Below are 11,624 nucleotides of genomic sequence, written 5' to 3'. Positions count from 1 at the left end.
GCGGCAGGAAGAAGGAGGCAGCCTGCTGGTGGCTTCCACTTCTTGTTCTTCCACCCACCAGTCATGCAGAGGCAGCAGCCTTGTATGCTCACAGCCTTCTAGAACCTGCAATTGAGAAATATCAAAGTCAGTACAGGAAATAAATTTATGAGGAGCGCAATTCGAGTTTAAAGCGAACAACATGGATGATAGTTCCAATCAATCTTGTAAGCAAGATGGATCATACCACATCATAAACTGAATAATGTGGTCAGTCATTTACTTACAAGCAACCAATTATGTCAGATAAGCCCAAATAACATAACCAACAATCAAAATGAACAAAGATGTAAGCTAAGTTGGCCAGGAATGATTTGCAAGAGTACAATCAGGAATTACCATGCACTCCAGCACCTTGCCACTAACGTCTACACAAGCTATGAATTTAGGACGTGCTATAATAACGAACACCCCCGTTTTGTCAGAAGCCAACTAACGCAATCAGACATCAAAATCAAACAATTAGCTAGCCCAGTTGCAAGCAGGAGCGAGATGGAATTGACATGCATTTATTTTAGCACATTTGCCAGTTGTAGCTTGAGGATGCACTATATATAACGGTAATCATGAAATCAAACAAGCAGCAGCAGCAGCAAGAGCAATGAAGCATCGGGGAACAGGGCGTACCCCAACCTGGAGTCTGAAAACATACATACAACACCAGAATCTTTGGTTGCGTCTCGTGCTAGAAGAGGGGTTTTGTTCTGGACAGCAGGGGTGCAGCTAGCCAGCCAGCCGCGCGTGCCGATGAGATCAGTTTTGAAAACGCACGCGGCGAGAGCTGAATGTAACGGAAGATAGAAAAACGAGTTTGCGGCGAATCAACAGGCAGGTTCCACACACACACAAAAGGCGCGCAGCCAGCAGCAGCGAGCGGCCGACCTACTACCATGAGAGAGTGAGATGGAATGGAAGCTAGAAGCCTCGCCGTCCATCTCCTTGGCAGCGACATCAGATGATGGAGGTGTGGCAAGCATGCTCGTTATACATTCGAATAGGAGGATGTTGGCAGACCTGCTTGCGATTACCAACGGTAGGGTAGATGACCGACTCTCCGATGCAGCAGCCTCCTACATATTATGAAGGAAATTGCAGTGAGGTTCAGATGCTCCAAGAGCAGCAGCAGCTGTAGCAAATCGTACTTGATGATGACGAGGAAATGGGAAGAGGGACAGCCTCCTTTTCCACCCACGCTTGTACATGCTGGTCTTGAGAATAACAAATCGTTTAGGCCGTACGTGCTGCCTGTCCAGCATCATCGTCCTTGCAGATGAGGAATGCGGAAGGCGAGAAGCAGAATTTGAAGACTTGGTGGCTGCATATGGGGATGTTTGGTGCAGGTTGGGTAGGAGCAAGGTGAAATAGAAATCCTAGTACTAGCGGTTTTCGTTCTTTTGTTGTTTCAATTTCAATCTGGTGGGCAGACCAGACCAGAGCAGACCGATTGGGGATGTTGGGTTGGTCCTAGTGCTGGTTATCGAGTGGGAGGAGCGCAATCGGTACACGGAGTGGTAGAAGAGGAGGTGAGATGGGGAGCTTACGATAGCACGGAAGGAGGCGGTCGGGTGAGGTCGACGCGGACTCCGTGGATCTCGATCGGCCGCGACGAGGACGAGCAGGTTGCTTGGCACTGGCGGCGGCAGGTCTGGTCGTGGCTGCGAGGCGGTCAGGCCAGCTCGAAGGAGCGCCGCGCACGGACGTGCACGCGCGCGCCGGCGAGCAAGCCCGCCGCGCCGAGCCGAGCCGAGCCGCCGCCGCCTGTATGGTTTGGTTGGGTTGGGGGAGAAATGGTGATGGAGATCCAAATGATTTGGTTTTTTTGTTTTGGTTTTTTGAGGGTTCGTGTACTCTGGCCCGATTCAGCCTTGGATGGAGCCTCTTGCCGATGGGCTAATCAAGCCAGGCCACGTTATCCTCTTTCTTCCATGGGGTTACGGAGAGGCATCATGCGCTCCTTCGACGTCAGATTATACCGTCACATTCTGCCCAGCCGGCCTGTCTTCGATGTGCAACAGTGTGTAGATCTTGGGTTTCTTCTTGTCTTGCGAAGCGGGGTAGATCTGAAGCCCGGACATGGAAATGCTACGGTTTTTATCGTTAGTTTTGCCCTTGATTCACCAATTCGTTGTGATCTGACCGATGCCACCTTGCTTTGTCTTTTGTCACGTGAGCAGCCAGAAATCGACGGCGGTGCCTGGCGCGACGGCCACCACGCCGCCGACAACGGTTCCAGGGACAGCAACTCCGACGACGGCGCCTGGTGCAGCCGCCACAACGCCGACGACGGTGCCTGGCACGGAGATGCCGGCTACGATGCCGGGCATGACATTCACGGACGCCATCCCTGACAACACGCCGATACCGATGGGCGGCGAGGCCAGCATCGGTGGCAGCATCCAAGGGCAGGGCGTGTTCCTAGGTAGTAGAAGAGATGACTCCTGGCTCGCCAACATGGCCACCGGCGACGTTACGGCCAGGGGAGCGGTGGCGGCAGGCTTGGCGCAGCTAGTTGTGGCACCATTGGCGTTGCTCGTGCTCCACCTGCTGCAGCGGTAGTGCTGGGCCGGCATTGATCGATCTATGCAATGTAGCATTCGTTTGCAGGTTAAGAACTTTTTTTTGAACTGTTGTAAGAAGAATTGAGGAAAAGCAAGAGATTGGTTGTACTCCATTGTAACATATTGTTGTAGGTTCAGATTTGTAGACACCGATCACCATTGTAACATTGCTAATTCGAGAGTGGTGGTTTGGCACCCGGGAGCATATGCTCCCGGTTTTTAAATTTTATTTTAAATACACTTTAAAAATTCCACATATACGGGCTTGGGTCTACTCCCTCAATTCTAAATTAATTGGCTCAACTTTATCTAAATAAACACGTATATATAAGTGATTTAGTGTGTGGATACATGTGTATCTAGACGAAGCTCAGTCAATTAACTTTATTTTGAAACGGAAAGAGTTGGTCTTATCTGGACTGTCCAACTTTGCTTTAACATGTATGCACCAGTTTCTAGATATTGAGAGGAATACACATCCTTCTCACTTCTTAGCTCGCAGAACAAGTTAGGATGCATTTTATCACCCACAGGCACTTTAGGTGAGCATATTAAGAATACTGCCTTAACTAGGATTGCGCAATTTTTATCGTCGTGGCGTACTGTCGATAGTGCCTTAAAGTAGGTGCAGCTGAATTTTACGAGCAACACGTAGTTCATGCTTCTTCAGAATGTTAATATATATAAGTCCAATGCACTTGCTGAAACTGGGATATTTCCTGAGAAGGAGTGCGCTACGCGTCAAAGAACACCCAACTAATGCATCTTCAGATCTTCTCAATCACCAGTACCACCTACAAAGTTTGGCTAAGTAAACATGAATGGAAATTGGTGCACTAGCTGGGTGAATAACTGCAGTTATCTTGATCAGTATGCTGATCCATTTTCAGAATTCAGGGTGTTGGATCAATTATGCTTCTGAAGTATCTGTCAAACCTGTCACAGCCCTGAAATCAAAGCGTGCATGCCTTCACAATTTCTCATTGAATATGTAGCCATTTCTCGTCGGTGAATTAACCTCACAGGATAATCGCTTTCTTTTTATTTGTTTAATCAGACGTTGATGCTCTCGGTGGCGCGTTTTGTTTCGCTTTGCACCTGGATGCTACTTGTTTCTACTTCCATTATAACAATACTAAAAATCGATCACTGAGGGGGTTCGCTTAGGAAAAAAAAAACTAACAGGATAGTCTACCAACATTAACAAGAGAAGCTCTGTGTGTGTTGAAAACAATGCTGAGATATGCAATACATTTGGCCACTCATAATCGTCGTCAGTTCATCATCACCCATGTTCTGCTCAATTAAATGTGAAAAGATGTAGGCAAACGGCCCCTCGAGTTCTCTGGAAGAACATCAGCAAATGATTGAGATTTGTCTCCTCTCTCTAGAATACTCATGGTTTGTCTCTACTCTATAGAATAACATCTAATGAAATACTGCAACCAAATTATTGCATCTACTGTTATGTTCTGATAATATCCTTTCCTAATGAACAAGGGTCAAGTTTCAGTAAGCTATGGTTCTTTTTCTTGGATATCCTCCGGTTCCGAAGTTTTCTTACTCCATACTTTGCCGCATTTAGCTCTGAGTAGACTAGTTAGTTTGGAAATTAGAACAGTTTTCCAAGGTCTGCTGATTGTTTTTCTAAGTGCACCTGACTTATTCAGGGTTATAAGCTGATTTTTTTTTTTTTTTAAATGGGGTCATCCCAGCCTCTGCATCAAAGTTATAAGCCGATGCGCTAACCAAATGTGCTACGATCATATACTAGCACTGCTAACACATTGTTTGCAATTCAGGAATAGTTCGTTAACGTGACATGCAGGCCTGCGATATCACTTACCTCCGAAGCCCCAACATGTTTGAAGTTCAGCCTATACTTTTTTTTAAAGTTCAGCTTATACTCACAACGTGATTGAAGGCTTGAAGCATAAGATGTTCCTTTTGTTTTTTTCTTTGAAATAGAACACTCGTGTTCCATTACGACATGGCTAGATCACCGTTCACCACCGGTTACATCTGCCGGGTATTACATTTTTCTCTCGATAAATGACGCTTTATTACGAAACACTCGGCCTTTGCATAGGTAAGATGCACACAGCCGTCTCAACGCAATACAAATTATCAAAAAAGTAAATACAATAGTTCTTAAAATTCATTAAAAGAGAAGCTAGTTACACCAACGGTGCCGCAATCCTACGATTATGCAGCCACCCATGTTGGTTAATAAACTTCTTGGCTGTATTCTTCAACCGTGTAGTCACATCCGTAAAGGGGTCGGAAATTTTGACATAAATGACCACTGCCCCAACGAATTTTCAAAAAATACCACCTACAAATAAAATTTCCAAAAAGATCACCTCGAGTGGCGGCAATCCCGCCAAGCGGCACGCGGCACATGCCGCCTGCAGCTCGTGGCGGCAGGACCTGCCGCCGTTAGGAGTGGCGGCACGTTAGGAGTGGCGGCATGGCCTGCCACCACGGGCTACGGCGGCAAGTGCCATGCGTCGCTTTGCAGGCCCTGCCGCCACTGTGAGGTGGTCTTTTTGTCAATTTTATTTGTAGGTGGTTTTTTTTGACAATTCATTCGGGTAGGAGGTTCTTTATGTCAAAATTTCAAGAGGCCGCGGTCATCCGAGCGCTGCAGCGACGACCATAAATATAGCATAGCCGTACATCGGTAGATAACCTGCATAAGAGAAGAATATTTATTATTAAAAACCTTATCGTTTCTACATAGTCAAAGCGACCATATTACGGCTATCGCTCCCACTCTGATAAGAACCTTATACCTAGAATCCACCCTGTTTAGCCAATTGTCAAAGATATTTCCAACGCTACGAGGTGGATATAAGGTAGAGCCCATCTGAATGATTGACCATATAGATCTCACAAACCGATAGTTGAAAAAATGGTTTTATTGTCTCATTTCGTGATAGAAACACATTTGTCTCCTTTTCGTACATCTGTGCCAGTTGTGTTTAGCAAAGTTATCTTTAGTAAGAATAACACCCCGACGAAGATACCAAGCAAACACCTTAGTTTTGAGAGGTATCTTCATTTTTCAAATAAATTTATTATTTAAAACAGGTTGAACCATTGGTACCGAAACAAGTGACCGACAGAGATATGTGAAGTATTGTCCTCATTCCTTCATTGTTACAAAGAGCTGAGGGGCTTTATGCTTGAAGGCTTCCCCCTCGTTATTTGGTTGCTCCAAATCTTGCGACAGAGATTTTGCTCTGAAGATAACGTAAGGGATGTTCCTGAAGTTCTTACGGAAACAAGCAATGAATTATGTGATTTTTTTTCCGGGAACTGTTTCAGCGATTCCAAACCAATTTGCGGCTGAAAGCTCCACTGAATGGCGAAATATTTATCTCACTTCTTCTCTTTGCATGTCCTCATACCATAAACGGTTTAGGTGCGCCGCGGTATGATTTTTCTTTGTCTCTTGTGTTATCAACTTTGGTTTCTGAAAATGCAATGAACAACAAGGCTCTTTGCTTCTGTTCATGTGAGCCCTAACCTAACCTAATAGGCTAATCTATCAGGATTAAGAAAGCAAGAGAGCTATTATGTCTAATCTTCCACTTGAAAAAGAAACTGGTTTAGTCAAGGAGGAGGAGGAGGAAGCTGTTTGTGTGTGCTGAAACCATGGTGAGGTAAGCATTGCACTTAGCCGTCCACATTCGGCGTCAGTTCGTCACCCATGTTGTTCTGCTCCGTATAGTGGGATGCAGGGGAACAGGCCCTCGTGTTCTCAGGAAGAAAGAAGAACATTGGCAAAGGATGGAAATTTTGTCCCTTCTTTCACTAGAATATTCAAGGTCTGTCTCTAGAAATACTTAGAATCTTGTCTGGAACTGAAATATGGCGCCATTGTTAATGTTGTGTTTCCTTAATATCTTCCGTTCCTGATGAACAATGCAAAGGGGTTTTATGCCTGTCGATTAGCTCTGACATGAAAAGGCAGTTGATCCCAACAAGTTCCATTGCTGTCAGCATTAGTCTCAAATGCGATTTATTGCAGCTTTTTGGAGCTCGGGTTCCAGGGTGCCAGATATTTTGATTATTCAGAAATCGGTATTTCAAAGTTTCAAAAAATTCTGAAAATCAATCAGTATGTACATACACATGTGCTCTACAAGCGTCTAAAATTTTCATTTTAAATATTATATATTCCAGGTTACATAAAAAGGGTGTATCTAAGAAAGGTGCATAGTGCACATTTTGAACTCCAACAAATTGTAAAAAAAAATATTTTTTATTTAGCCTAGAGTATAATTTATTTGCTATTGAAATTTATACACTTGCATCATACAATCTGGCGTTCAAATCTTGTTTTTGAATACCGAAAAAAACTCCCCATAGTCCGAGCTCACACTTGCATTTGATGTCTGATGCTACTCTGGCACTAGACAATTTAACCTCAAATGTGCAAAGTTAATAAATATAATTTGGATCGAGATTTGGTGCGCATGGGGCCATGGGCACGAGTGATCTCGTTTTTAAAATAAAAATAAAAATCATATTTTTTTATTTTAAAAATCAGTAAAAAATCGCATATAGTCAATGATATATTCCACAAACGTGTAAAATATCAATTTTAAATACTTTATATTCTGAGATACACAAAAATAACAAAAGTGTTAATCTAAGTAGTCATTTTCAAATCTCGAAAACATATCAAATTTTGTCACTTTTGTCTAGCTCAAAATAAAAAGATTTTCGGGCTGAGATTTTGCATGACTATCAGATGTAGACAATCCCTAAAAATATTTTCAGATTTTAAAAAAAAATTAAAAATAATTTTAAAATTTTAAAAAATAGCGATAGCAGTGGAGCCCAAGAGCCGGCAACGAGAAGACAGGCATACATTAATCTTTGGCCATATAGGAGTACCGGGACATATAGCAAAAACAAGCTATGAAACTACAGGTGGGATAAACTCTGCATTTCACAGTTCAGACAAGCCAAAGGGCATGAATGAAATGGAAGCTAAATTTCCGAGCAGAAACTACAAAAATTCTACTTGCTGGTTCATGTCAATCTATGAACAACCTCTCACTAGGATTCTCAGTCTCACGAACAAAAGCACCAAACGAAAATTTGAGAAATGCAAGCAAGAAAGACCGAAATAAACCATCCTATTTACACCACTATTAAACACTGATGACGAGACTACTATACTCTGGACTCTGGTTCTATGACTCGTGACGCTCTAGTGCAGGCTGCCGTGCCACCGACAGGTGGGCTGTCGGCGACAAAGGCAGCCGGCGTCGGACGAGGTCGGTGGCCGCACGGAGCTGCCGGAGAAGGGTCAATGCAGCCTGTGCCGCTTGGCGACGAAGCCCGGCGAGCAGTTGGCGGCGGCCATGGCCATGGTGGGCATCTGCCGCTTCATGCAGGCGTTGGCGTTGGCGTTGGGGGCGTAGCCCAGCGCGTTGGTGGGATGAAGGGGTGTCGCGCCGACGTAGACTCCGCCGCGGACGCCGCCGACAGGAACCGTGTCGAGCGCGTGCACGGGTGGCGGGTTGCGCCACCGCGGGAGCGGGCCGGCGACGAGCAGGTTCTGCAGCAGCGGCCCGGCCTCCATGACGGACTGCAGGAACCGGCCCCTCGGTGGCAGCGGCCTCTTCCCCGCGAGCATGTCGAGCACGGCGTCCGCGCCAAACTGCTGCTGCTTCGCCGGCGGCGGCGGGCTGAGCTTGCCGTTGCCGCCGCAGCGGCGCCGGTCGGAGGAGGTGACGGGGTCGAAGAAGGGGTCCACCGGGGACGAGACGAGGCTGCAGTCGGAGTCGGTGACGCTGGAGGTGACCATCGCGGGCGGCTGCGGCGTGGCATGCGCCGCCGGCGCCGCCGCCTGCTTGGCGAGCAGCGCGAGCTGCTGCGCCTGGTCTCGCGCCTCGTCGCGCTCCTTGGCCACCTGGCGCACGAGGTCGGCGAGCTTGGCGATGGTCTGCTCCTTCCGCCGCAGCTCCTCCTTGGACGCCTCCAGCTCCGTCGTCGCCGCCAGCAGGCTCTGCTTCAGCTCCTCCACGCTCTGCAAATTGCATAAAACCCAAAATCAAGATCCAGCACAACATTTCGCCGCACCCAAACCAACTCAAGAATCCACAAATCAACTGCTGTATAACTTTCTAGAACGAAGATCACATCTAAATTCGATGGGAAAACCATCACTGGTTGCAGAATTTAGCCGCCGAACAGAGTTGATCTTCACGGAGCACAAGGTGATGGCCGCATGCACGCACGATCTATCTAATCCGAGGAGCAGCAAATGATTTTGATTCCCTCCCAGCAAATGATTGCGCCATGCAACAACAAGCGGTAGTGGAGACGGACATGCTTGGGCTCATCAAGAAATCAAAGGAGAAATAATAATCTAAACGTTGATCGAGAGAGAAGACAGGGACCCAGACCTGAACAACATCATTGTAACACAGCATCTCACTACAGTGCCAAACTTTTCGTTGGAAAGAAAAAGGCAAAAGCGGACCAAACCGAACCGGGCGATGAAGTCAGTGAACCGCTGGAAGAAGAAGAAGACTACGCAAGTCTACCCGAGTAAGTTAATTTTCCACATGCATCGAGCAAGAAAAATGCGGAGAGAGAGAGAAGGAAATTCCGGCACGCTAAGGCTTCTCGAGCCCGGAGCGAATTCGTCGCCTGCCTAACCCTCCTTGACCACGACAGTCCACACCACACACACCCCAAGGAATGGCATGGCAGGGCAGGGCCCTCTCTGGCCTCTGCACTCGGCCGGAGCGGCAAAAGCGGCGAGCATTTCCGGTCGGCGGCGGCGAGGGGGACACGCTCGGTTCTTGGCCGCCGGAGCCAGAGACGAAGGCGAAAAGAAAATGGAATTTGCATACTGATTAATTAATTAAAATGAGGCAAGAATGATTGTGGCGGCAATTCACCTCTTGGGGCTGCTGGACCTCGTCCTGGAAGGCCCAGAGGGAGGAGAAGAGCGTGGCGTCCATGCCGTCCCCGAACCCCAGCGGGATCGGTTCCATTGCCATCGATCCTAAGCTCCAACCTCTGTCTCGCGCGCTGCTACTTTCGTCTTCTTCGTTTGGCCGTGGACTCAGGGGGTGAAACCAAGATGGGTATGGAGAGGTGGAGGAGGAGGAAGGGGAGGGAGCTTTAATGGGAGACAAATGTATATATAGCGCTGGCTAGAGGGATCCCGGTGAGGTTCTCTGGACTCTGGGGAAGAAGGAAGGAAGGTTTGGTCGAAGTATGGAAAGGTTGGGGGAGCCAGGAGGAAATTAGGGAACAAATGTTTAAGGAATGTGTGATCGCCTGTGATAGCCTGCCACCTATATGAGACCAAGGAAACAGAGAAAGAAATACTACTATACGAGGAGAGAAAATGTGTAAAACAAATGGAACCAACGACCTTTCTGTCTCTTGTGTAGGTTGTCACGGTGAGAGGGCCAGAGCAGGGCATCCTCGCCGGCGTCCCTCTGCTCTTGCTGCGATTCACCGGCGCTTGTCCCACGGGAGGAGGAGTTCGGCGCCGTGGAGCCCTCAAACGCCCCACGAATCAGATGGAGACCTTCGCCGGCTTCTAGCTCGGCGTCGTCTGACCTGCCGCGAGCATGCCGAGATTGGCGCCTTCTGCTGTACACAGAATCTCCAGCGCCTCCCCAGGCTCTTCGGTGACCGAAATCTTGCGTGCCGCCGGCGCGAGGAAAGTGCAGAAGCAGCGGGGAGACAGGGAAGGGGCTGGTCGTGGCGCGCTGACTGCACGAGGAGGGGGAGGGGCGGAACTCTAGAGGCAGCGGGTGAGGCAGGGGAGGGGAGGCCCTCGCTCCGGCGATGGGGATGCAGGGGATGGGGCGGCCCACGGCGTCGGTGGCGGGGATGTAGTGGAGCCGGCAGAGGGGGATGTTGGAGTGAGGCCTGAAGGTGTCCGATTTGTGCTTTTTTCCTTTATTTTCGCACAACTGAGTGATATGTTCGTCTAACACCAACTACACGTACCAAGATCTGTTTGCTTCTAAAAAAATTAAATCTTCTAATATATTTTTGTTATTTTACTTTTTTAAATCTTCTACTTCTTTATACATCCAAGGAAGGATCTAACAGCAGTAGCTCTCAAGCTAGGTTGGGCGAAAACTCTTGGGCGGCAACTACAGGTGTTTTGAGAAACAAGCCTTGATTTTCTCATCGGTGAACTAACCTAACAGGATAATCTAACAACATTAACAATAGCAGCTCTGTGTGTTGAAAACAATGCTGAGATATGCAATATTGGCCACTCATAATTGTTGTCAGTTCATCATCGCCATGTTCTGGTCAATCAAATGTAAAAGGATGCAGGCAAACGGCTCCTCGAGTTCTCTGGAAGAACATCAGCAAATGATTGAGGTTTGTCTCGTCTCTCTCTAGAATACTCACGGTTTGACGCGAACAAGGAAACGCCCGCACATACATACACGATACTGCACCTCTCCTGCCGCCGATCAATCGAAACAAAGGAAAAAAAAAAAGGGACCGCTCTATCAATCAAACTAACTAATTCATGGATGGATCTCGCTACAACTCGCTCGGCTGAAAAAAAAAGTAATTCCTAACATACTACGCGCGCGATCAAGAATTGTATGGAGGACCAACGAGCAGAGGACCAATCCAGAGCTTATATGTGTCTACGCGCGCGACATCTACGGCTCCAGATGAAATACCGAAACACGACCAACTCACCTAGATCCTCAGCCCTATATGCCTGTTCATGGCGCCACGCGCGCGCCGGCCCGGGAACCTCCACGTTCCGCTGGGACTCCCGCTCGGCTTGACTCGCCGCCCGCCGCACAAAAGGTCCATGGCCTAGCCTCTCCTCTCGTCGCCAAAGTCCAAAGTCATAAGTCACGGCACGCGCTGCCGCCCGCGGTTTTGAGGCTGCCTTGTATTTATAGACTTGGTTTCGTTTGGAGGGAAGAAAAAAAGTTCCAAACTTTCACACAATTTAGCGGGCAAACCTGATCCATCGGTTCTCCTCGTTCTGCTTGCGGC

The 11,624-nt window shown here is 47.7% G+C and overlaps 1 protein-coding gene and 1 non-coding gene across 4 annotated transcripts; both read right to left on the bottom strand.

The window, feature by feature from the left end:
• Positions 1-7,819: 7,819 nt before the first annotated feature.
• Positions 7,820-9,876, bottom strand: LOC124708223. 3 transcript variants are annotated; one of them, XM_047239910.1, is made up of 2 exons: positions 9,527-9,876; positions 7,820-8,646 (listed from the first exon to the last, which is right to left on the bottom strand). In XM_047239910.1, exons 1-2 carry the CDS (start codon positions 9,626-9,628, stop codon positions 7,924-7,926), a joined length of 825 nt encoding a protein of 274 aa, XP_047095866.1. In that variant the 5' UTR covers positions 9,629-9,876; the 3' UTR covers positions 7,820-7,923. The 3 variants fall into 3 exon arrangements, with proteins under 3 accessions (XP_047095866.1, XP_047095867.1, XP_047095869.1); XM_047239911.1 differs by lacking the exon at positions 9,527-9,876 and adding an exon at positions 9,026-9,316; XM_047239913.1 differs by lacking the exon at positions 9,527-9,876 and adding an exon at positions 8,760-9,072.
• Positions 9,877-10,669: 793 nt separating this feature from the next.
• Positions 10,670-10,789, bottom strand: LOC124650659. Its single transcript, XR_006987091.1, has one exon. It is a non-coding gene; the product is annotated as a small nucleolar RNA SNORD14 (small nucleolar RNA).
• Between the last annotated feature and the right edge of the window lie 835 nt (positions 10,790-11,624).

The sequence above is a fragment of the Lolium rigidum genome, chromosome 4 (genome assembly GCF_022539505.1).
Source record: "Lolium rigidum isolate FL_2022 chromosome 4, APGP_CSIRO_Lrig_0.1, whole genome shotgun sequence".
NCBI classification, from domain to species: Eukaryota; Viridiplantae; Streptophyta; class Magnoliopsida; order Poales; family Poaceae; genus Lolium; species Lolium rigidum.
Note: the sequence above shows the minus strand (reverse complement) of the source record. Positions and strands in the feature narration are given on the sequence as shown.